Source organism: Lontra canadensis, unplaced genomic scaffold (assembly GCF_010015895.1).
Source record: "Lontra canadensis isolate GAN:19392208 unplaced genomic scaffold, GSC_riverotter_1.0 scaffold11, whole genome shotgun sequence".
NCBI lineage: Eukaryota > Metazoa > Chordata > Mammalia > Carnivora > Mustelidae > Lontra > Lontra canadensis.
The window spans coordinates 2,660,175-2,686,090 of NW_022631005.1; the positions used below are offsets into that span (position 1 = coordinate 2,660,175).

A 25,916-nucleotide genomic window follows, 5' to 3' on the forward strand; every position below is an offset into this window, starting at 1 on the left:
TTCAAATAAAAAGTTTATTTAAAATTTAGAAAAAAGGATTGACATTTTGAATATTATCAATCCCCTCTTCCCTTTAAGAACTATTTCTTACCTGTCTGTTTTCATTGACTTTTAATATCAATCTAGCATAGCTTTACACATAGTTCATGTGCAGTAAGTCTGTGTTGAACTGTATTTTAGCTCGGTGCTTGACAGTAAGCTATTGGACATTTGGTATAGCATCATGACTACTATTTTTATATTAAGGGAAATGTTTTAGACATGGACACAGGTTGGTATTCCTATAAACCCAGAATTGAATTTTCATTAACGTGTTCATTATGGCTTTTTTAAAGGTTTTTAAATCTTGTAATTAAATTTATTTTGAAATTGGGCTTGCCTGAATATAAGAAACCACCTTCAGGAGGCTTGAGTATGCTTTTCTGACTTCTGTCTTTCCTATGGCAAAAAAAGAAAGAACTTTGCTCCTTTGAAGTTATAAGTGGAAGGATGCCAGGTAAATGAGCATTTATTCACATTTTTGAAAATTTTTTGAAAACTTCATATTGTGTTCAATGATGTTTTCTAGGGTTGTGGATCTCTGCAGAAATGTAAAAGAGCGAATAACAAGGGAATGCAAAGAGAAGGGTGTTCAGTTTGCTCCTCTTTCTACCTGCAGGTGAGTTGTTGTTGTTGTTGTTCTTATACTACTTACCCTGAAAAGAAAAACAACCCACATTTTCTAATTAGTGGAGAAATGTAATTTGCCAACTGAGGAATATCTTCAGTCTATTCCATTTAGCAAGTTTTCCTAAACTTCCCTTTTGCCACCTTCTTAGGATTGTGCCTAGGATTTTAAAGCAGTCCTTAGTGCTTTAGGAGTAGAATACCTTTCCATGAGTGAGCCTTCTGCTCTCCTGGGACAGCATGATAGTGCAGAGCCAAACCTTGGAGCTTCTAGAAAAAGTAAAGGACTCCCTCTTCATTCACTGAGGCTGTAAATCACACATATATTCAAGAAATATACACTCAACATAACTTTTTCTTCAGTAGACAAAAGGTGCTTTTAACCACTTTGTTATTGATTAAATGAATGGGCATAGAATAAAGGAATGAGTGGAGCAAAATACCCAAATAAAGATTAAGTCGTTGTTTTCAATAGATCTTTCTGCGGCAATGGAAATGTTCTTTGTCTCCCCTGTCTGTTATGGTAGCCACAAGCCACATGTGGTTGTGCAGCTGTTGAAATGTGACTGTGGAACTGAATTTTAAGTTTTATTTAATTTCAAATAATTTAAATTTAAAACACTCCGTGTGGCTGATATCTTCCACAGTGGGCAGTTAACTGAAAGTCTTGTCCTCTTTGTTAGATAGCAGCAGTCCAAAAGGAGGTTTTTCTTGAGAAGGGGCACTTTGTAGTCAATCTTTTCTTATTAAAAGACCTGTATAAAACACCAGAAGATTAAATATATGAAGACTGAATCAAGCATTTGACTTATCTATGAAGTTATAGAATTCATTGGAATGGAGAATAAAGGGAAATTAGGGGAGATTATGTGAAGGGGATCCTTAAAGTAAATGATACAGTAGTTATCTAGCACTTTAAAATTTTTTAAACATTCTGTGTTACATAACTGCCTCTCCTGTGTGTGTGTGTGTGTGTGTGTGTGGTTTTCAGGAATGTAATTCGATATTTATTATAGAAATAAACACAGAAATTACAATAGAAGCAAAATTAGAAGTTAAGGTAATTTGGAAAATAATGTTATATCCTTATTGTTAAGTGTACCTGATGCGGGACTCTAAACAACAGATATGCTTCACCAAAATACCATTTCTGTACATTTCTATTTGTGATGCTTGTTCTGATTTGCTCAGAATCACTTTATCTTAGCCTGGGAAGGCAGACCTGGGCCTAATCCATCTGGAGAACTAGGCCCTGCTGACCAGCTCTTTGGCCATGGCAACTTCCTGTTTACTTTTAAATTTCTTTGTTTTGTAACACTCCATGTGTATGATAGGTGAAGGCGCTGTTTTGCCATATATTAGTAATTTAATCTCTTTGAGCTCAGAGTTTATCGTTAGTAAGGCAGTGTAATACCATCTACTCCATGAGCTTGTGAGTCTGAAATGTGAGAGAGGGCATGTGAAGGGCTGTATGAATGCTATTGAATTGTTGTGAGGTCATTACATGAAACTTGAGGTAGACAACCTATACTAGTGCTAGTGAGGGAAATTTAGGTACTGTTTTTCTTCGCCAATGACAAATCCTCATGAAGGCATCCAGTTGTTAAGTCCTCTTTAATATTTTAATGTAGCATGATAATTTGCATATATTTCATTTGTAAGACTATAAATATTTCTGTGCTTTTCAGACTGCTATTTCTTTTGATTTTTTTCTTTTTTCTATCTTTTATATCCTCATCTCGTACTTCCCTACTACCAGATTGTATTTCTTAGTTCTACTTATTGCCCCCTTTGGGACAGATATCTTTCAGAATTTGCTAAATTTTTATTCTTTTTGCCGGGGTAAGAAAGCAAAATTCTAACATGAGATCTGAGGAAAGCCCCTTTCTTAGACATTAAATGTTCATGTCAGCTTGAAAGATCTACTCGAAAATGTGTTTTTGGCTTCTGTGTGGGAGGGAGAATATCAGGGTTTGATGACATTTCAGGAAGTACTGAACCTGTGTATTAATTTATGTATTAACATGTTTTAGAACAAGTGTATTTGGGGATGAATCTAAAAACATAAAAGCTCAAAATGTGGATTATTGACTGGCCATTTGATATCTAAAGGAAGGGAAAATCGGGGCCTTGCTTTAACAATATACACCTTTCTTTCTCCTCTCTGTCTCTCTCTTTCTTCCTCTCTCTCTCTCTCTTTCTTTCTCTCTTTTTTAATTTGGAGATGTCTTTTAAAGTAAGTTTTTAATCTTAAAGTCTAAGAAAAAATTTTCTGTTCATTTATATTATGAACCCAAATTGATGCTTAATTCTTTTGGTGGTCTGGTCTGTCATGCCTCCTACTGTAATACTGAAAGCAAATCAGGCCTAATAATCCAAAAGTCATTTGTTACCAGTAAAATTTGAAATACTTTAAATAATGGAATCTATTTTTTTGTAGTTGAGAATTTTTAAATTCCTTTGTTTTACCAAGTAGCGACTTAATAGATTTTGTCCCCTCTTCCTCCTTCTGCCCCACCTCCCTATTTCTCTGTCCAGGCTTCTCCCCTTCCATTATGAGAATATCACTGTGACAAACCACTACTTACTGAAAGTTATTGGGAAGTAAAATATTCTGCCCTCAGGATAGCACAAGTCTTGGATCTTCAGAAGGAACTCATAAGGGCTTTAACTAAGGCTCTTTGTTATGTATTGTAGGTAGACTAAATTTGACATATGTCATTTATTAAGCAGCTATTTTTTTTAAGAATGATTTTCTGATAAAACCTTAAATGCTCAGCTTCTGTGATCATTTTATAAAACCAAAATTTAGAATGTACAGTCTAGTTATTTGAATGGTTTTGGTAAGGAATTTTAAATATAGTTCTTGTATCTCATACTTGATAAAATTAATATTCAACCAGAGTTTGATTTTAGTTTAGTTTGATTTGAGCTGCTTAATAGTGTGGGCCAAGCAGGTTATTGTGTGTTGAATGTAAATATTGAATGTGTGAAATACATTTTTTAAACTATTTTTTAAAATTTATTCTAAAATTAACTTGAAATAATTATAGCTCTCATTGAAATCAAAGATCCCAAGGAAAATAATTAGCTGTAGGGTGTATTTATTGGGTTCATTTATTTCATTTCTGTCTATTAAAATGTACTTTATACTGGAATAGAAATTCTAATTCTAAATTTTCTGAAGTTTTATGGGAAAGAATTCCTGGCCAGTGAGTCTAACATAAGAACTCCAAAAATTTATTAGAAATTAAAGAATAATATAATGACCTTGGCAGGCATGCTATCACTTGTCCAGATAATTTTGGAAGCTGTTGGTATTTAAGTGTCTTAAATGATAGAATTGTTCTATTAAAAGGTATAGACCTGAGTCAGTTTCTGAAGTAGATCCAAACTGAGGTTTTCAAAAAAATGTTTTTTATTATTTTTACTTTGTCTTTGAGTTACTGATCAGTGAAACTTTGTTATATGACTTTTAGAAGCCTGTTTATATATTGAAACTGAACTCTGTGGTATAGATCCTAGATTTGTTGGAAAGTAGCAATGCTCTGTTAGTATTTAGTTGTATTTTCTATTTATTGATACTGATTCAAATATGAGTGATACATATTTTACTAATTGCTATCAACTCATTTCATTCAGGTATCCTTTCAATGTATTTAAATTTGATTACTCCTAAATGATAGTGCCCTCATAGTTAAAACTGTTCTCCAGTTTTTCTTAAACTTTGTAAATCTGGTACTTAAAATGTAAACATTCAAGAGATCTTTTTTATAAGTGTGAATTAACACTAGAAGAAACACACAGCTGGCAAATTGGCAATAGCATTGTTAAACAGTTCATTTCTTCTGTTCTGAGGCACCTAACATTTGGCCTAAAAGGCCATTAAAATTTTAGATTAGATTCTGTTTGTATTGTTGTAGTAAAAAGAGTATTTCCTCTGTATGCTCCTTCTGTTAAATTAAATTCTTTGTAGGAACCTCTGTAAATTGCACTCACAGATCTGACTATGATTATCTTAGCCCTCTTTTAAATGCTTCACCTAATTGCATTTTGAAAGCCCAGATATATGTCCTATATATGATTTAATAATCTAATGTGCTTGGTATCGTTTGTAAACACACATACAACATGCGCACATATGGGGTCTAGAGTGTAAAACCTTCAGAGACAGTATTTTAAAGCCTTGTCATTGCATTTGATCTGATCATTCAATTTGTTTCCAAAGTTCTTAATAATTATTAATATGAAGTTAGTGAAGATGCTGTATTTTACCCAGCCTGATCATTTTTGGTATTTGAACATTTCTCTTATTTCCAAGGTTTACGTTCTCATGCCTATTTTGTTGACTTTGAGCAAGTTTAGAAGGCTTATGATGGATCACCAAGTCCCATCTAGTCTGTTTGGGGACTTCATTAACTTCCCTATACTGTGTAACAAAACCGAACCAAACCAGTCTCTTCTGAGGAGGTAGAGTTTTTGTTTATTTCAGATCAATTGGAGAAATATACATTGTTTTTTAATTTTTTAAATTCTTTGAATAATAATCCAGATTTACTAAAAAAAAGTTGTTAAACGTAGTATAGATAGTTCCTGTGTTTCCTTCATCCACCCAATCTCCATTCCTTCCATGGAGTTAAGAGTCTAGGTAGAGAATGAGATTATGGCTTAAGCAAATTAAATGATCTTACCTTTACATTTCTAAATGTTAAATCTGATTTCACTTAACTTAAAGTCTTGTGGGGATTATCTCTTTGTTTTTTAGGGTGACGCAGACTTACGATGCAGGTGCATGTATCTATTTCTACTTTGCCTTTAACTACAGGGGAATAAGTGACCCACTGACTGTGTTTGAACAAACAGAGGTAATTTTGCATACATGAGTATACTTTTATATTCTTTTATTAATTTAAATAAACTTTCCTATCAATTTATGAATTTTAGTTTGACTCTCTTTAATCACTCAATGGCTTACCTGGTTGGCAGTTCATAGAAATGAGAAGCATATTTGGTGCACTGAGTTGTATACTGAATTGTGAGTTTAAAAGTAATATTCTCTAGAGATGTTAGAATTAATATTCTGTAACCTGTGATTCTTTGGTTGTTACTTACAGGATATAAAACCTGATTAACTTAAATAGCGAAGGACTGTAGGAATCCTTGATATCACTTTGGCAATTCATCCATTTGCTGATGGCAGCTGCACTTGAAGTCAGCAGCCCTGATGTTCTTGCTTTTTGTTGCTGTAATATCCTCATTCTAGTTTTAAAATTTTCTGTTTGCTATAGCTATACATAGGCCACTGAGGTTCATTTACTGCTAGTTTCTGTTAACATTCCTTCAATGGCCTTAAGATTCCAATTGTCATTACAAGTATGCCTAGAGTTGAGGAGACAGACTAGACTACAGAGGAACTGGGAAGAGACTGAGGTTTGTTAAAACCTTAGATGTGCTCCCGTTTAAACTAGTGTTTAAAACCTAGTGTCTTAGTGTTATTGCATGCCTGCCAAAGGTAGCACCATGCAATGATTTTCAGTGCCACACTTTTAGACTCAAACCATAGCAGGGTTTGGTTGGCTGTCTCCTATGCCTTTTTTTTTTTTTAAGAGCTTTTTTAAAGTATAATTAAAATACAGAAAACTGCATGTGTTTGGAGTGTGCATTTGATGAGCTTTGCATATGTTTACACCTGTGAAAATAGCACCTCGATCAAAATAATGAACGTATTTATCACCTCCAAAAGTTCAAATACTTTTCCATCAGTTTAGCCTTTCAGTGTTTTGGTTGCCTTCTGACTACTCAAAGGCCCTGTCCCTGTACTACTGTACTGCAAGAGTGAAATTATTCCTTTTTCCCTGATCCAAACTGCAATTCTCTAAACACTACTAATTTCAAATAGTTATTGCCTTATTTAAAATTATTTGTTTAATTAAGTAGTTTATTAAATTTTAAAATAATTTGTTAGAAGGTATAATGCTAGCATTTTTTGGATTCATTTGAAAAACCCTAAATCCTCAGTGATGAGGGTTTATATAAGTTACTTTGCAATGAGATGTGGTCCATCTGTCCTGCCTGGGCCCTCTTCTACCCTAGCCTAATTCCTGATAGTTAGACACACCTGAGTAATTCTGAGTTCTAGGCACTGTAGCTATTTCATCTCATGGCTGGTATATACTCATGAATTGAATGTAATTCTACTTCTGTTCCCTTTTTTCCACTCTGCACTTCAGTCATTCTCTATTTTCCTTTAAGTGTTTATTTTTCTAACCTTAATGCTCTATAAGGAGATTAATCAGGGTCAAACATGTTAGGAGGAGAAAATAAGGGGGTTTTTTTGCACTTAAATAGGTCGGACCATAATTTGTCCCAGGAATTGACCTATGAAATGTTCTGGGTGTGGTGCATAAACAAGGAATCTTGGAACACTGAAAAAAAAAAAAAAAAAAAAAAGTAATGTTCTTCATAAGGGCTTTTCCGGTTGATCTCTGGTAGCTTTGCAAGTGATTTTGAGTCTGATGCCCACTTTATGATATTTGGTGAGCACTTTAACCATCTAAGCCTCATTTTCTTTGTCTGTGAAATATGGATAATTGTAATTATTCCATAAGGCTGTAGTGGAAAATAAATGAGTTGCTGCAGGTAGATTGCTTACTGTACTTTTGTAGACATAAAATAAGCAGTTAAAATAAATGTGGGTTAGTAACATTTGTTGGTATAGTGAGATGTTTACTTCAGAGTAGGACTTGACTGTCTTCATAAAACTTTTTATTATTATTAACAATGTAGTGCTGCTGAATTGATCATTTTTCTTCTTTTTGTTTTCTAGAATCTTGAAGTGACTGTTGTAGACATTGTGACCATTCACTAGAAAAAAAAAAAAAACCTGGGGGGGGAAAAAAAGCTAGGCTGAATATTTTAATTGTTTCTTAAATGTAGTTAACCCCAGAGAAAGGAAAATTAGGCTTCCAGTTTGTTATTTAACCCAGGAAGTATGTGCCTCCTTTGGGAGCTGGGTTTTACTCTTTCCCTGCAAAATGAAACCTAAGTAGCAACTGTTTGTTGTGTTGTTTCCAAATACAGGCAGCTGCTAGAGAAGAAATCCTTGCTAATGGAGGGAGCCTGTCGCATCACCATGGAGGTAGAATTTCTAATATTCCTACTGTTAAAAATAATTGGTTTGATAAAGTGCTGGGGAGAGCCACAACAGTACGTAATTTGAGGGCACCTGATATTTCTTGAGAGTTTGTATGTCTGTCATTGAGGTAGCCTAGAGTTGTGGCGGTAACCCACAGAAGAAATATTAAACATTACTGTTCTTTTAAAGTATAAAATCTTATTTCTCTAATTTAGACACTAAGTTAATTACTTGCCTGCTTTAGATGTTAAAACGGAAATGAGTCAACATTTTAATTTCCGCATTATAGACATTTATTGTTTTCTGAGCTCTTACATGTAAATCAGTTTGACTTTCAGATTGTTTTTTTACTTCCTGACTGTAGGTTTTTAACATGTTGTCAGTATCAGGTAACAAAATAAATATAGATCAGATCATGTTACAATAAAACTTCAGTAATTTATTTGCATTTTCAGGTTCTAGGCCCATAGGTCTTTATTTGTTTAAAGATTCCCAAGTTTGATGAAATGATTTATTTTTAGAAATTATTGACTTGAACTTGAATGTAGCTAGGTTTGATTATGTATTAATTTATTAAGATTCTGCCTCATTTAAATAGAATTCTTATTTTTATTGTATTTCTCATATTTTTGTTTTCTGTGTGCTCAAAAATTACAGCTGCATAGAAAAAACTCTAAACTATCTGGTTTCCTCTAGTGCTTAGAAAAAGAAACTAGGTAAGCCTAAATACAAAGTATATTTCATGTGTGCTGGTAAAATGAAGATGCTTTCCCTTTGCCAGCTTGCCCTCTTCTAAACTTTTAAGTATTGGAGTGTCCTCCAGGACTCTTCCCTGAGCCAGTTTGTTCTTCTGTGTTCACTCTGATGGTGATTACCTCAGTCCCAGGACTTAAACATATGCTGATGATTCTCAGCTACCAGAAAGCATCACCACCAGGGCATTCTAGTTCAAATCACTCTTTCTTCCTGCTGAGACTTCTGCAGTAGCATGTTAGCTGGTCTGTCTACTGCCACTCTTGATCCCTTACTGTCATTTCTGTTGCTGCCAGAGTAATCTTTTCCCAAAATTCAGTGCTTTCTCCTCACACTAAAAATAAAATCCAAACTCCTTATCAGGACCTTCAAGGATATAAATGTTTCTATCTCTACGTCCACATCTCTTACTACTTTTTTACTCTAGCAACATTGGCTTTTTTGCTATTCTTCAGACATACCAACCCCCTTTCCCCTGCAAAGGGGAAATCCCCAGATTTCCTTAAATCTTAAAAGCCTGCAAGGCTTTTTCTGTTTCTTTTTTTTTCTAATGTTCTTCCATTCTCTTGTTTTTCCCCCAGATATTTTCATGGCTCACTTTCCCATCATTTAGTTCTCTGATAAAAATGTCAGCTTCTTAGGGGTATCCTCCTCCCTGTTCTTTTGTTTAGTTTCAGTGTTCCTCATTTGAATAAGTTCAGTGAGGTTACTGACTTTATCTTGTTCATCACTGTGTTTCCAGTCCCTAGAACAGTGACTACTGGCTCTTCTGTATAGTAGATGCTCAATGAATATGTTAAGTGAGTGGCTAAGTGCCCAAGTGCTCACAGAATTTGGAGCAGTTTTGCAAATTCACAAATAGCTTTGAATCATTCATATTAAAATGGCTATAGTCTCATTGCTAATTTATCTTAAAATATTTAATGGTCAGGCCTTGTTTGAATATGGGGTCATGTTTAATGATGAAAAGGCTCAGTTTATTCCATAATATTTCTTTTTTTTTTTTTTAAGATTTTATTTCTTTATTTGACAGAGAGAGATCACAAGTAGGCAGAGAGGCAGGCAAAGAGAGAGGGGGAAGCAGGCTCCCTACTGAGCAGAGAGCCTGATGCGGGGGCTCGATCCCAGGACCCTGAGATCATGACCTGAGCCGAAGGCAGAGGCTTGACCCACTGAGCCACCCAGGCACCTCATTCCATAATATTTCTGAGAAAATATATTAGAGCCAGTTATTCAGTAGAAAAGTAGGGTAAAATAACGTGCATTTCTCTACAGCTGTATAACAGCAGCCATTTTAGTATTCTTCCATAGATGCATTATGTACATAAGGTTCCATTCAAACTTTGTCTTAAAGCAAATAAAAGGTTGAGAGGCTTATAAACAAGGCAAAAGAACATAGACATTGGAATCAAATCTGTATTTGACTCCTGGTTCTTGCACTTAACTAGCTGGTGACCTTAAGGAAATAACTTCTCTGAGCTGGTGTTCTCTTCTGAAATAGAACCAATAGTACCTACCTTGTATATAAATACATTTAAAATAATAATTTAAAATAAAATTATTATAAGAATTACATGTGATATGTAAAGCATCTAAGGTGCCATGCATATAGTAGGCGCTTAAAAAAAAAAAACAGTGGCTTAAAAAAATAGCAATAGACAACTCCAAATGGAAACTCTGGTTTATATTCTTAACCATTGAAGAAAGGATTACAGTTTATATGAAAGGGATACATTCATACATTTAAGGTATATGATACAACAATTGCCCTAACATATTTTCAGTTGTAACCTGCAATTGGTTTCATTCTATAGGAAGTTCTCTTATAATCTGTATGAAAGAAATTTCCTTCACACTCTTGGCTACAAATATGCTATACAAAAATGTCTACTCTCATAAATGCCTCCTGCTTAAAGTTAATCATCTAATTTATAAATGTCAAATATCCTGTGCTGTTCAGTATAGTTTCATAAAACAGAAACCTTTCTAGATAAATTTGAAATTGAATAGGTTTAATTGTCCTGCTAAACTTAACTAATGACAGAGCTTTTGAGAGATCACTTCTTTTTATGTGAAGAAAAGATTTTCCTTAATTTGCATCCTGAACTTAAAACTCAAGTTGACCTCATAGTGTCATCTTTATTTACTGACCTTCAGGCAGTGTCACGACATTCTCAGTACCATTTTTGAGTTCAAGAGTAGAAGGGCTGGTGGTTGGGAGAATATTGATGCAATTTCTCTTAGAGGGTTTGGCCTGTAATTGTGATTAATAACGGTTGCTTTCACTATCTGGAAACAGACAGGCTGATTTGTCTGCCTACAATCATGCTGTGATAAATGGAGCTATTTTAACTCTGGTTTTGTGTATCAAAGAAAACAGATGTAGTCTGGAACTGGGGGCTATAGGAAATATAAAGCCTGCTTAACTTAATCTTCATAGTGCTTGTTTTTATAACTGACGAGCTGGTCAGTTTAAAGAGTTTTTACCAGCCATGTCCTTAATTTCAATTTATGACTTACGTTTTTACCTAATATTATACCTAAGTCCTTGTCAGGAAGTATAATTCTTTGATTAAATAAAACCAGTCTGAGTTTAAATATTGGTGTTTTTACCTAGCCAAAATTATTTCCTATTGTTCAGAGAATAACTGTGGGGCCGCTGCTCCAAGGTTTTGTTTGTTTGTTTGTGGTCTTAACAGAATCCAGTAGTATCAGAAACTTTAAAAAAGTAAAAAAGAGACGACGCAAAAGAATGAGCAAAAGATTGGCTTTAAAGCCTTTTGTTAAAACTGTAGTGTGAAATAAAAGACATACATATTGGAAAGGAAGAAATAAAATTCTTGCTATTAATAGGTGCCATAATTGTCTATGTAGACAATCCCAAAGAATATACAAAAACAAGATCAGCAAAACTGCAGAATTTAAGAGCACACATAAAAATCAATCACGTGGGCGCCTGAGTGGCTCAGTGGGTTAAGCAGCTGCCTTCGGCTCAGGTCATGATCTCAGGGTCCTGGGATCGAGTCCCGCATCAGGCTCTCTGCTCAGCAGGGAGCCTGCTTCCCTCCCTCTCTCTCTGCCTGCCTCTCTGTCTACTTGTGATCTCTCTCTGTCAAATAAATAAATAAAATCTTTAAAAAAAATTAATCACATTTCTAATATTAAGAACAAACAGAGAGAAACCGAAATTTAAAATACAATGCTATTTCCAGTTGCTTCAAAGAAAATGAAGTGAACATAAATCTAACAAAATTTGTACATACTTAGGCCTAAATCTAACAAAATATATACAGGATCAGTATTCTGAGAATTATAGCACATTGATGAAAAAAATCAAAGAAGACTTAAATAAATGGAGAGACCGTGTTCATGGATTGGTTGAAAACTTGACGTAGTAAAGACAGCCATTTCCAGATTTACTTATTTGTTTAATGTGATTCCTGTAAAAATTTCAGCAAAATTTTTAGTAGGTACATTAAAGATTATTCTAAAATGTATATGGCAAGACAAAGGAACTAGATAGCCAAAACACTTAGGAAAAACAATTATGAAAAAGAAGACTAAAGTCATAGGAATCTATCTACCTGATTTCAAGTCTTAATATTGTAGCTCTAGTAAAATCAGGACTGTGCTGTTGGAAGAGAGAGAGAAACATCGTCAGTAGAACAGAATAGAAAAGCCCCCCCCAATAAGTATGTCCAGCTGATTTTGATAACAATACAGAAGTAATCCAGTAGAGGAAGTATATAGTTTTTCAACAAACGGTCCTGTAGTAAGTGAACATCCATAAGCCAAAAAAAAAAAAAAAAAAAAAAAAAATCTTGACCTGAATTTCAACATCTTATACCAAAATTAACTCCAAATAGATAACGGACTTAAATATGAAACATAAAATAATAAAACTTTTAGAAGAAAACAGGAAAAAATCTTCAGGGTCTAGAGTTAGGCAAAGAGTTCTTAAGCTGGTCGCCAAAAGTATAGTCCTTTAAAGGAAAAGTTGATAAATTGGATCTCATCAAAATTAAAAATGTTTGCTCTGTGGAGGACTCTGATAAGTGGATGAAACGTTGAGCTGCAGAGTGGTAGAAAAGACATGCAAACCATATGTCCAACAAAAGACCTATGTCTATGATATATAAAGAATTCTCAGGGCGCCTGGGTGGCTTAGTGGGTTAAAGCCTCTGCATTTGGCTCAGGTCATGATCCCAGGGTCCTGGGATCAAGCCCCTGCATCATTATCATTATCATCATCATCATCATCATCATCATCATCATCATCAGGCTCTCTGCTCAGCAGGAAGCCTGCTTCCTCCTCTCTCTCTCTGCCTGCCTCTCTGGCTACTTGTGATCTTTGTCTGTCAAATAAATAAATAAAATCTTAAAAAAAAAAAAAAGAATTCTCAGAATTCAAGAGTAAGATGCAAACAATCCAATTAGAAAGTGGGCAAAAGATACAAAGAATTTCACTAAAGAGGATATATAGGTGGTAAATAATCACATGAAAAGAGGCTCAACATCATTAACTATTAGGAAAATGCAAATTAAAGCCACAAGGGAAATCACTATACACATATCAGAAAGCTAAAATTTAAAAATAGTGATAATATCAAATGCTGGTGAGATATGAATAAACTAGATCAATAACACATTGCTGGAAGGGATGTGAAGTGGTACAGCCACTCTATAGACACTTTGGCAGTTTTTTATAAAATCAAACATGCAACTAGCATTTAACCCAACAATTATACTCTTATGTATACCAGGGGATTGTATAGCAGGGTATTAAAAACTTAGGCTCACACAAAAACTTCTGCATGAGTATTTAGAGCAGCTTTACCTATTATATAGTCCCAAACTAGAAACAGTGTAGGTGTCCTTTAGCTAGTGGTTGGTACATCCATACCATGACAATTCCTCAGCAATATGAAGGAACCAACTATCAGTGCGTGCAACAACTTGGGTAATTCTCCAGGGAATTATGATGAGTAAAAGAAAGCCAATCCCCAAAGATTCCATACAATACGATTCTGTTTCTGTGACATTTTTGAAGTGACTGAATTACAGAAATAGAGAACAGATTAACAGTTTCCAGGGATCAGTTGTGGGGAAGGGGTGACTGTAGAACAGACAACACCGGTATCCTTGTGGTGATGGAATTGTTCTGTATCTTGACTATATCAATATCAGTATCCTGGTTGTGATTTTGATCTTTTGATGCCTACCAGATGAGTAAGCCTTTCCAATATTGAGTATCAGATTACCATAATATGGCAGAAAGTTTGTTTTGTCCTTTAAATTAATTTTTTTTCCTTTGGTTCCTTCGTTGTAACTGGCTTTTTCTCACAAAACTAATATTTTTCCACTGAAGTAATGTTGTAAATAGAGTTCAAGACCAGCCAATTTGACCCATAATTTCACTGAACATTTAATTATTACAGCTGTATCATAGGACAAACAGATTTGAGAACTGACAGAAAATCTGTTGTAAAGGTTGTATTGATCCCTGTGCCTTTCCATGTATACAATTCCAGAAGTTGCCTGTTGTAGCTTACACTCTCAGGTATATCACCATCATAGAATAGATGGCCTCGATACTATTATTTCTCTTTGGACCTCTAAAGAGGTCCCAGCAATTTTATATCCAAGACTTTACTAAGTAAGATGTTTGTTAGTCTGAATGTCTATACTACATTATCAGATTGTTAGAGAATGATTAACTTTTGTAGTTTCATGTGATAAACAAACAGTTAATTCTGATAGATATTTTCAAATGCTCATTAGGGACATACAAATCAAATGAGATACCGCTCCACACCCATCAGAATGGCTAAAATTAACACCCAAAAGATGCTGATGAGGATGCAGAGAGATGGGAACCCTCTTACACTGTTGGTGGGAATGCAAACTGGTGCAACCACTCTGGGAAACAGTATAGAGGTTCTTCGAAAAGTTAAAAATAGGACTACCCTGTGACCCAGCAGTTGCACTACGAAGTATTTACCCAAAGGATACAAATATAGTGATTTGAAGGGGCACATGCACTCCAGTGTTTTAGCAGCAATGTCCATAATAACCATACTGTGAAAGAGCCCAGATGTCCATCGACAGAGAAATGGATAAAGAAGATGTAGGTGTGTGTGTGTGTGTGTGTGTGTGTGTGTGTGTGTGTGTGTAGTGGGATACTACTCAGCCATCAAAAAAAAAAAGAAATCTTACCATTTGCAGTGAAGCTGATGGAACTAGAGGACATTATGCTAAGCAAAATAAGCAGTCAGAGAAAGACTTATCATATGACTTCACTTGCCTGTGGAATTTAAGAAAAAAAAACAGATGAATGTAGAGGAAGGGAAGGAAAAATAAATTAAGACAAAATCAGAGAAGATAAACCATAAGGGACTCCTAACTACAGGAAACAAACTGACGGTTGCTGGAGGGGAGGTTGGTGGGGGGATGGGGTAACTGGGTGATGGGCATTAAGGAGGGCACTTGATGTAAAAGAGCACTGATTGTTATATGCAACTGATGAATCACTAAACTCTACCTCTGAAACTAATAATACACTATATGTTAGTTAATAGATTTTAAATTTAAAAAATGTATAACAGAAAAAAACCATATAGATATTTTCAGATGTGAATCTATTAAAAGTGATGTTGAAATTTTTTTTAAATGTTGCTATGTATTGTCTAATACAAAACCCACTAAGCTACCTTTGGCTATTTAAATTTAAATCAATTAAAATTAATTAAAATTAGGGGCACCTGGGTGGCTAAGTCTATTAAGCAGCTAACTCTTGATTTTTGGCTCAGGTTATGATCTCAGGGTTGTGAGATTGAGCCTCTGTCAGGCTCTGCAAGGGGCATGGAGCCTGCTTAAGATTCTCTCTCTTCCTCTACACCTCCCTTACCTCTCTGTCTTTAAAAAAAAATTAATTAAGATTAAAAATTCATGGGGTGCCTGGGTGGCTCAGTAGGTTGAGTGTCTGCCTTCAGCTTAGGTCATAATCCTGGCGTCCTGGGAATGAGCCCTGAGTGAGGCTGCTTGCTCAGCTGCCTCTCCCTCTCCCTCTGCTTCTCCTGCTTCTTGTGTTCTCTCTCAAATAATTTTTAAAATCTTTTTAAAAAATAAAATTAAATTAAAAATTCATTTTTTCACTTGCACTAGCTATATTTCAAATGCTCATACCCACATGTGAGTAGGAGCTATGATGCTAAGTAGTGCAGATAAAGAACATTTGTATCATCGTAAGAGAGTTGTATCAGTGCTGTTAAGCTTTATTTCATATATATATATATATTCATGCATTGGGTAGAAAAATGGCACAAAAAATGACTTACAGGTTTTTTTCAATAGATATTAAATTCAAGTTTTTAGGAGTTAACTTTTAAAATAAAGTAGCATTTGTCGGGGCGCCTGGGTGGCTCGGTGGGTTAAAGCCTCTGCCTTCGGCTCAGGTCATGATCCCAGGGTCCTAGGATCGAGCCCCACATTGGGCTCTCTGTTCAGCGGTGAGCCTGCTTCTCGCTTGCTCCTTGCCTGCCTCTCTGCCTACTTGTGATCTCTGTCTGTCAAATAAGTAAATAAAAATCTTTAAATAAATAAATAAATAAAAAGATAGATAAAATAAAATAAAGTAGCATTTGTCATCAGTGGTTGATGTTCTAAGATGTAACTTCCGTTTATCCTTTCTCCAGAATTTCAGTTTGGTCAGTAGCCTCAGATTTAGAGTAAGTTCACCTTAATCCAGTTGATTGTCACAGTGAGAGTATGTTACCCTTATGGAAACTGTTTGGGCTTCTAAGAGAGCCCCTTGGAAGCACATAGTCCAGGATTTCTTCATTTTGGCACTGCAGATAATGCTTTGTTCTGGAGACTGTTAAGGGCATTTAAGATGTTTAGCAGCGTCCCTGGCCTCTGTCCTTTAGATGCTGGTAACATCGTCCCAGCTAGGACAACCAAAAATGTCTCTTGGAGGGCAAAATTGCCCCCATTGAGAACCACTGATAGAGTCCAAAGAGTTCTAGAGATTTGAAGGAAAGCTTTAGGTTCTTTGACCTCTTGTTTTAGCTACTATAAAATAAATAGCTCTGCTTATATCCAAGAAATAACATCAGAATATAGGAAGTGCAAGGCAAATAGAAGCAATGGAAATAAGGAAACTCAGATAGCTTTCCCTAGATACTTGAATTTCTGCTCCTAATCTAACAGGACTTACAGATAACTGTGGTTCAGTATTTATTTTTTATGTCTACTAACATTGAATTCGTACTGTGTGACATATACTGTTCTACCACAGAACCACAAAAATGAATAAAACATGGCCCTAGTCTTCAAGGAGCATATGCTGTTTTCTATTTTTTTTCCTGTCCTTATGTATCTCATGTTATTTCACCTGTTCACTTGCCTTACTCCATTGTATAGGTATGAATTGACAACTTGGGTTTAAATTTCAAGTGTGTCAAGCCCTCTGTGGGGGAGGTGTAACAGAATTATCAATTGGTTATATTCTGAAGACAGATCTCCTGTGATCTGTTATTGGCCATAGTAATTCAGACTTTTATTCTATTTCATAATCTCTAAAGACCTATTCAAGGATCAATAAGATCTTCGAGCTATTGTGTGAACTGCACAGATGAAATCTGAGCATGAAAAAAATTGACATTTTAAATATTTAATAAAAGAAAAATCCTATTAGATTTTAATTGCTTATTAAAGCCTGTTATATCCATGTGTTTGTCATCTCAATATCGGAAATTTCATTAGTAGAAAATAAGTTGAATATCTGAAAAAGAAATGGAAACATGACTTAACTTATCCACAAAGCACTAAACTAAACTTTTGTATAGGCATAGTCGCATCTCATGTGCCTTTAAAGCCTGGATGATAGCATCCCTCAGTTGGAGATCTGTTGGCTAACATTCAGCATGTACCTCTACCAGAACCAAACACATACAAAAATGTGCTGTGTAGCACGAATGCATGGACAAGTGCATCCTCTTTTCATGTTGAAACCCTTGCTCTGAAGAAGCAAGTCATCACAGTCAGATCACCTCAGAGTGGAAGTTGTCCATGTTCTCTCTTCTTATCAGTACCTAATAAGTTTCATGGGGCCAGAACCGCAAATGGCATGAGGTTGTTGGGCTGATTCCAACACGTATTCCTGCACTGATTCCTTACATAATCTACCAGTAGTTTGGTTGGATTAATTAAAACTTGAAATACAAAGTTAATGCTCAGATCACTCATATAAGCACCTAAGTCGAAATTTTCTCTTTAACATCTGACCTATAGAGTTGTGCTAAAGTGATATGCAGGATGCCCAAACTAGAACTTTCAAAATATAAGTTTTATATAGTAATGGTTAGGTGCTTTTAGCTGTGGCTAAGTTCTACTTCTGAGCTTTAGCTTTGGTAATCTTCTAAATGTACAGTCTGTTTCATAATCTGTTTTTTAAATAAGCATATAATCTTTGCAATCTTATAATCAGATTCATAATTCAAAAAGTTTTTAATTTAGCTAAAAAGAACTCTGGCCAGCAGACCCCAGATTTATCCCCCCCCTTTTTTTTTTTTTTAAGATTTATCCTTTTTAAAACAGGACAGTTTGGGATGGGGTACCTGGGTGGCTCAGTGGGTTAAGCCTCTGCCTTCAGCTCAGGTCATGATCTCAGGGTCCTGGGATCGAGTCCCACATCGGGCTCTCTGCTCAGCAGGGAGCCTGTTTCCCCCTCTCTCTATCTGCCTGCCTCTCTGCCTACTTGTGATCTCTCTCTCTCTCTATCAAATAAACTCTTAGAAAAAAAACAAGCAGGACTGTTTGGTAGCTTCTGCGAAGCCTTCAGTCCTTTAGACCACAAAGAGTAGTTTCAGATAATTTTTGGTGACTAGGCTGGGTACCATGTACATTTTTCATTTTTCACACCCAGTGCTTCTGTACTCCCTGTACATGTTTGGTCATTCATACCACAAAATACATTCTTTCTTGGAGCTTAAGCATCCAAAAGGGATTGTTGAACTTGTGATTTCAAATGCTGTCCCTAAAGGCTTCCATTTCCTCTGTTCCAAAAGTAATTTTTAAAAAATATACTGTATATTGTGGAGGAACATAAAATACTTGTCTTATCCAATCTGTATACACATAATTAGATATTAAGTTGTAAAAAGGTGAATTCCATTTTAATTTGAGCGGAAAAAGAATTTTCCCCTTCATTTTGATAACCTTCAGCATTTAGCTGGTCTGTATTTTTTGTATCTTTTTTTTTTTTTTTAAGATTTTATTTTTTCTAGAGGGAGAGAGAGAATGACCAGGGGGAGGGGTAGAGGGAGAGGGACAAGCAGACTTCCCACTGAGCATAGGAGCCCAATGTGGGGCTGGGTCCCAGGACTCTGAGATTATGACCTGAGCTGAAGGCAGATGCTTAACCGACTAAACCACCCAGGCACCCAAGATTTTGCATTTTTAAGAATATACATAAGCCTCTTAAATACCTGGCTTTAGACTTTGGGCATCAGTAGGATAATTGTGAGTTGTGGAGTACAAGGTCCCTATCTTGGCATTTGTAGCTCTAGTGTTAGCTCTTAGACTAGGTTTATACTTCTGGAAAATCAGAAGTCAAATAAACATAGTTGAGTCAGTAGTCATGAATAACCCAGGTTCAGAAAGAGGCATAAACTTCATGTGGTAAAAATGTACATAAATGTCTTGTCATGAATAACGTGTGAATACACGCAAGGGATGCTGAAATAGTCTTCGGCTGCCTGTTATTTGCTATTCTTATCCATTCTCCCCTCCTCCAATATGGCATGCTACATAAAGGACAGACAGAGTGTCGTTTCCTCCATTTCTGAAATGAGCTCTGCAAATGCTTAAGCGCACATGTATTTGTGCACATGTGTGTTAAACGTATCCAGACCAGTACAGTCAACTAATTTCTAAATGCTTAAATGCAGTGCAGGTAAGGATTGTACAAAGGACATTATTAGTGTTGTTGTTTAGCTCTAGAATAAAAGTGTAATCTACTTTGAAGTGTAGTCTCTCTTTGAGATTATGGCCTTTGGGTTTTTTTTTTTTTTTTAGATTTTTATTTATTTATTTGACAGATCACAAGTAGGCAGAGAGGCAGGCAGAGAGAGAGAGAGGAGAAAGCAGGCTCCCCGCTGAGCACAGAGCCCAATGCGGGGCTCGATCCCAGGACCCTGAGATCATGACCTGAGCTGAAGACAGAGGCTTCAACCCACTGAGCCACCCAGGTGCCCCTGGCCTTTGGTATTTTGGTGTTATTTTCACTTATTGATTTATCTGCGATAGCTACCAAAGGTTCTTTGGTAGCATTTTATGAAGACTGTTTCTCCTAATCATCTTAAAGTCTTAGAAGGCTGAAGACTTTTACTTAAACTGTGTTTTCTGTCTGTACACTTATCCTACAGTATAGCTGACCTAATTGTTAAGCAAAACTAAAAAGATTCCTGGTCACTTTAATTTTATAGGCCATGATTTCTGACCTCAGATCAAATTCTGTTATCACTGATGGAAGAAGCTCAGAGACCTCTGCCATCAAGGGGTTAAATTCTTTCATTAAATACATTTATGAGGGACCACAGCCATTTTGCCTGTACTGCTTTCTTTCTTTCTTTTTTTTTTTTTACTTTCTAGTTCACTAATCAAATGTATGTTAGATTGATTATTGTAAAAGTATAAACCATGGAAAATTTGACAAGATAGATGTGTAAATTATCCTTCTGACAGAACTAATGATGCACTCCAAGCACCTTCTGTTTTCCAGCGCTTGGTGAGCAACTTCATTAAATATGCAATGGCTGTTGGGTGGCTTCTCAGAGGATGGTTCAGCTCGTTGTGGAATTGCATTATTATTAGAGGTGTAAAACCAGGCAGACAAGCTAGCTGTTGGGCATCCTGCTGAGGTTCTAATGTGCTCCATCTTGTTGGAGCAGTTGTTTGCAGTCTTTTCAGGACAATTACATCCATAACCACAGGACACATTCAGTGAAACTATATTACAGATAACGGAGACTAACATTGACTGCTCTTCACCCCTCTCCCTTGAGCTGCCTCCGTGTGGGTAGCTTATAATAATGCGACTTCTGTCACTCACAAAGTAGTTGTGTTTGGTTTTTTTTTTAAATCCCTTGGAGCAAATCGGAAAATAACTGATTTGTAACTTTTTTGAGTGCTTAAAATCATAGGCTGTTTGAGTTGAAAGACTTCATAGATTCTAATCCCTTTGAAGATGACAAAACCAAGGCTAAAGCATTGTAGTGAGTTGTCCTTTCAGGAGCTAGTAGGAGGACGCGGTAGGACATCTTTTTGGTGGTGGAGATTGCATGAATAAGAATCTGTTTTGTTTGGCTTCTGGTTTTAGAGCTCTTTTAAACAGTTTTTTTTCTTTTAGAGTTTAAGATTTTTTTTCCTGCTGTATCTCATTTTTCCCCATCTTAATTCCAGCAAACGTTTTTATTTCTGCAAGTCAAGCAGAAATATTTTGCTTTCTAAGGGTATCATGCTATAATTTTAATGACAATTTGATAGTTTCCTGGAGAACTGGACACAAAGATGGTTTCAGTTGAGCCTGAAATGGTATTTAAGGTTCCAAATGGCAGATGCTACAGTGTATCACTGCAGCCTGATAAATGAGATTGCATTTTAGAATGACAGGCTGAATACTTTAATGAAAGAAGGTTTCCATTTCAGTTGGCCAATTAAATCACTGTTGATGACTTTGGATCATTAATGAACATTTGTGGAAAATGACCATTTGAATTCAATTATTACAATAATATGTTTGAAAAGTGCTAACTGCAAATAAGCCTATCTGTAAATTAAAAGATTTATCCATTTTGCCACAGATAAATTAGCATATTGCTTTGCTTTTCTTAATGCCAAAGCAAGTTAACATTTCGAAATTTTTTTTACAGATTAAGTACATATTCTTTCTTATAAAAGTTCTACTTTAAAAAGTTTGTTTTTTCATTGAGTGCCCTCAAAAAGATAATTTATGCTGTGGATCATCATATTACTTCATTATTCTTAAACTAGCAAGAGCTGGAAACAGAAAAGGGGAACATTATACAATATATAAAAGTAGAAGATTAAGTTTTAAATGGATTAGGTATTTATTTAGTGCCTAAAAAAAAAAATCTTTAATTCTGGAAAAACAATAGGAAGAAAATAACCATTATTAGGGAACATGTGAATTTATTTAAAAGCAATATGAAAATAAAATGCAAATTAAAGTTTCATAACCACATTTTTTTCTTAAACCCATTACAGGTTCAGATTTCCTTAATTATTTTAAGCTTTACAATATTTTATGGATGTATATATCCTGACATTTTTGCTATAATATTCCCAATAAATTCATCTGGAGATGATGTTTTTCTTTAGTTAACTTCATTTTCTCTGAAATTTTGGCGTGTTTCGGTAGTTAAGACAGGAGGTGGGTTCTTTTGAAATGCATGTTTTTCTCATTTTATTATTTGTGAAGTGGGCCCTGATCTCAGCCCAGGCTTCCTTCATCTCCGTTTCACAGTTTACAGAGAAAGGAGACACTGTGGAGCTCAGGCTTCCCCTGGGAATACATTGGGCTTAATGAGCTTGATAGTCTGGTGGGCTCAATAAATCAAATAAAGCAAAACATTTCTCATTTTTGAATAAAAGCATTTATCACACAGTGTTTGTTCATTCATGGTCACAAGATTGATTGGTTCTCAGCATCATAGTGTATACTGAAGCATTTTTGATTTTGTTTTTCCAGTGGGCAAGTTACGGAAGCAGTGGCTAAAGGAAAGTATCTCTGATGTTGGCTTTGGGATGCTGAAGTCTGTCAAGGAGTATGTGGACCCCAATAACATCTTTGGAAACAAAAACCTTTTATAAATCCATTACTGTTGTTACAAAAAAATGTCACTTTTTTTTTTTTAAGTCTTCAACTATGGTTATACCAGTAATCAAATATATCATGGACTGTATTTCAGCAAAATTTGTTTGTTGGTTGAAAATAAGTTGTTAATCATTCTGTATTTGTTTTGTTTCTACATCTATGGATTGACAGATGGTATTCCTAAATCTCTCTCCTTGTAGGTGCATCAGTTGACCGCCAACTGGTTGTCATTTCAAATTTTAGGCAGCACAAGGCTGCTAGCTGTTATTTCAAAGGAAGATGCTGCCAGCTGCTCCGTATTGATGCCTCCCCTTGGGAACAAAGGCAGATTTTGGTGTCATCCACTGCTTATCCAGCCTCTTTTTAAAAAGGGCGTTGCTGGGAAGCAGATATCTAAGGGAAGGATTCCGTTGCGGAGTGATTACAAATTCTAGTGTGAGTAGGCCATTAAGGAGGGGACTCAGGAAAGAACATAGGCAACCTGTTACTTAGGATACCTTCAGTTCTGTGAGGTGCTTGGCCTACATTTTTCTTTGAAATGAGTATACAGTACAGACCTTAAGTCAGTCTAAAAATGTTAGGGACATGTTTTAGTTTTCCATGTTTCTGTTTCTACTGAGGTATGAATTGTATGTGTATAACTGAGAAAATCTCTTGTTATATCCTAGTTCCTTCATACATAATATGTTGTATAAGAAAAACTGACCTATCACTCATTATATTTGAAGGACAGTTTTGCCATGAAATGAATGCCTTTATCAGCTTAACAGTCCTAATGTTTCTGATTTCACATTCTTGTTGCTGAGATGCAGAAGAAGCTGCAACAGGAGCAGAAGAAGGAAGATTCCTTACACTTCATATCTCCAGTTCAAAGAATCGTTTGGCTAACGAAACACAGTTATCATTTAACTGCTGAATTTGAAAACTTCAAGTTTCAGTAACAATTTTTTTTTAATTAATCCAAACAATATGATAAATTTTCATATAAAACTAAAGTTTCAGTTTAGTTTTTAATAGTGATTTAATGCCTTTTTGAATTACTGGTTTAACCTAAATTTTGAAAAAAATGTATTAATACACATGCCATAATCAAAAGTTTGAAATGTCATATTTCTTAAATAATAGGGAGAATGTTAATCACATTTAGCAGACATTTTTACATTCAAACCTGGATATTAAAATAAGTGAAATTATTACTTTGAATCACTGTCTGTCAAGGTTCATGATTCACATTTTGGGATGGATTCTTTTCTTAATGCAATACCTAACTTTTGATAATTTTTTAAAATTAATATTTGATCAAATAATATAAGTCAAAGTGCAGACGATCCTTTAAAAGGACACGCTGTCTATGTAGCAACAGCCCCAAAGTATTTTTGGGCAGTTTGATACCTTTTATATCTGAAGTATACTTAACCAGAAAAGTGAAAATTTAAATTGACAAAATGGTATTTTTAAGACTTCAAAATGATAAAACAATTTGTAATAAAATTGGCCTCAAACTAATAAACTTAAAATCTGTAAGCAAATCAAAATTAAATATCAGTTCAACAACAAAAACTAAATGTTTATTTATTAGAAGCTGCCTCTCTTCACTGGTGATTTATTTTTAATTATAAAATTTCCAGCAGATCTTAGCTTTAAACGCCCTTGCTATTTGAAATAGTTGGATGTTTGATGAGGAAATTCCACTTGCCTCTAGAATTATAAAAATCTCAGCTTTATAAAATGCATCTATCTATTCATGAAGGTAATTTCTCTAACTGGTGATCAAAATGTAAAACTTAATACAGTAGTAATATCTCACTGGAGTGTATACGTGTTTCTGAGTAATTTTTTTTTTTTAATAAAATTTACAGATTCATAAGCAGACCCATTCTTTTGCACGTGATTGTTCTAACATTCTCTCCCAGAGAGTTCAGATTTCAACAACCTCAGAAATCTGTATTTGGTTTTAGGAAACTGTAAATGTCACAGCTGAAAATTGTTGTGTTCACTGTTCTACATGAACCTTACGGAATAATTAGTGATTTATGTCTTTGTTTTTCTTCTTCCATGTATTCGGGACTCCCCAACCTTGATTTTATAGTGATGACTACATTCTGTTCTTGGAATGATTTCTACAGGGATTATTTTGAAACAGATGAACACTCCCCAGTGCTGTTTCACTGATTTAGTAAATCAGAAACCCTGTACCCCACTTTCTCACACCTGCTTCTGAGAGATACCTCGGAATATACTTAGTTTCTGTGGAGAACTGGGTTCTTGATTATGCACAGAGGCACTTAAACCTTGCCTCATATTTCTGGAATATCTGAAAATGGCTTCATAAAAGTTAAAGCCTGGAGTATATTGTTTATGTGAGGCTTTTAAACTCATTTTGACTAAGTTTCTTTAAAATTTTAAAAGCTCATAACCGATTTGGTTTTTAGTACAGCATAAACATTGACTTGTCTTTCTTAAATTAGTCATATTTCTAATATTTGTTGATGTTACATTTGGGTTGAGGTTTTAGTGGGACTAGGAGCTTGCTGCTAGTCAGAAGTGGCATTGAATACTAAAGACTCCATATGAACAGGCTTTATTGACCCTTAGAGAAACTGATGCCTTAATGTCTGGTGCAAAATACAGTGCATAAGTGAATTTTGTCTTATACTGAGTAACTTGAGCTTTTTTAGTTTAGTAAGAATTGTGGAAGCCACATGTTTATTGTGCCCAGCATTTTACCACAAAGAAAGAGGATTGAATTCTTTCGTCTTGGGAGGAATTGGGAATTTACATCCTAAATGCTTACATATTTAGTACTATTACTTAAGAGCTACTTATGAAGCTGGAGCCTTCTTAAATGTAGTTGTATTGATGTATTTTGGAAAACAAAAGCTCAGTGAAGGATGAGCTTCCATCAGTGTGTCAGATACAGAGGGTTGCAAGGAAACCTGGTTTTCAGAATATTCTCTTAGTAACTGCTAAGTCCTAGCTTACATTTTTGATAATGCCTTTCTGCATGCTGGCTCCAGAGATTTTTCTTTGTTCCTTTCTTTTTTAGCTACAACTTCTTAACCAGAGCTGATCAAAGAAGCTCTGTAGTCCCAAGCTGAAGCGTGTAACCTCAGCTGTTCAAATGGGGCTGGGTGTGGTTGAGCATCTACTCTGTATAAATGTAGAACACAAACAGTTCCTTATCATGGATTCAGAAGCTACATGTGCTGGCGCTTGAAGCAGCCACAATGGAATGCTGTGGAAAGTGTGTGCATTTTAAGAAACACTAAGACAAGCATTAAGGACAGCTGTAATAGCTTTTCGTTTACCACTTAATCTTTGGCAACTTTTAATTAGGGCTTAGCTCATGGTGGAAGAAAAGCTGAAAATAACAAGTGCCAGTGTTGGATTGAAGAATCCAGAATCACTTTCGGCTTTACGAGTATGGAAGTGTGGCTTTGCTCAAGGCCCCAAATGAACCATATG

The 25,916-nt window shown here is 35.3% G+C and overlaps 1 protein-coding gene across 1 annotated transcript in view; it reads left to right on the forward strand.

Annotated features, from left to right (window-relative positions):
* AGPS (alkylglycerone phosphate synthase) overlaps positions 1-22,943 on the forward strand; it is a 134,509-nt gene extending 111,566 nt beyond the window's left edge. Inside the window, exons 17-20 of the mRNA XM_032855977.1 lie at positions 569-658; positions 5,432-5,531; positions 7,747-7,804; positions 22,326-22,943. Coding sequence (XP_032711868.1) covers positions 569-658; positions 5,432-5,531; positions 7,747-7,804; positions 22,326-22,447 — 370 coding nt within the window. The 3' untranslated portion in view covers positions 22,448-22,943. The remainder of the gene's footprint in view (positions 1-568; positions 659-5,431; positions 5,532-7,746; positions 7,805-22,325) is intronic.
* The last annotated feature ends 2,973 nt before the right edge of the window (positions 22,944-25,916 follow it).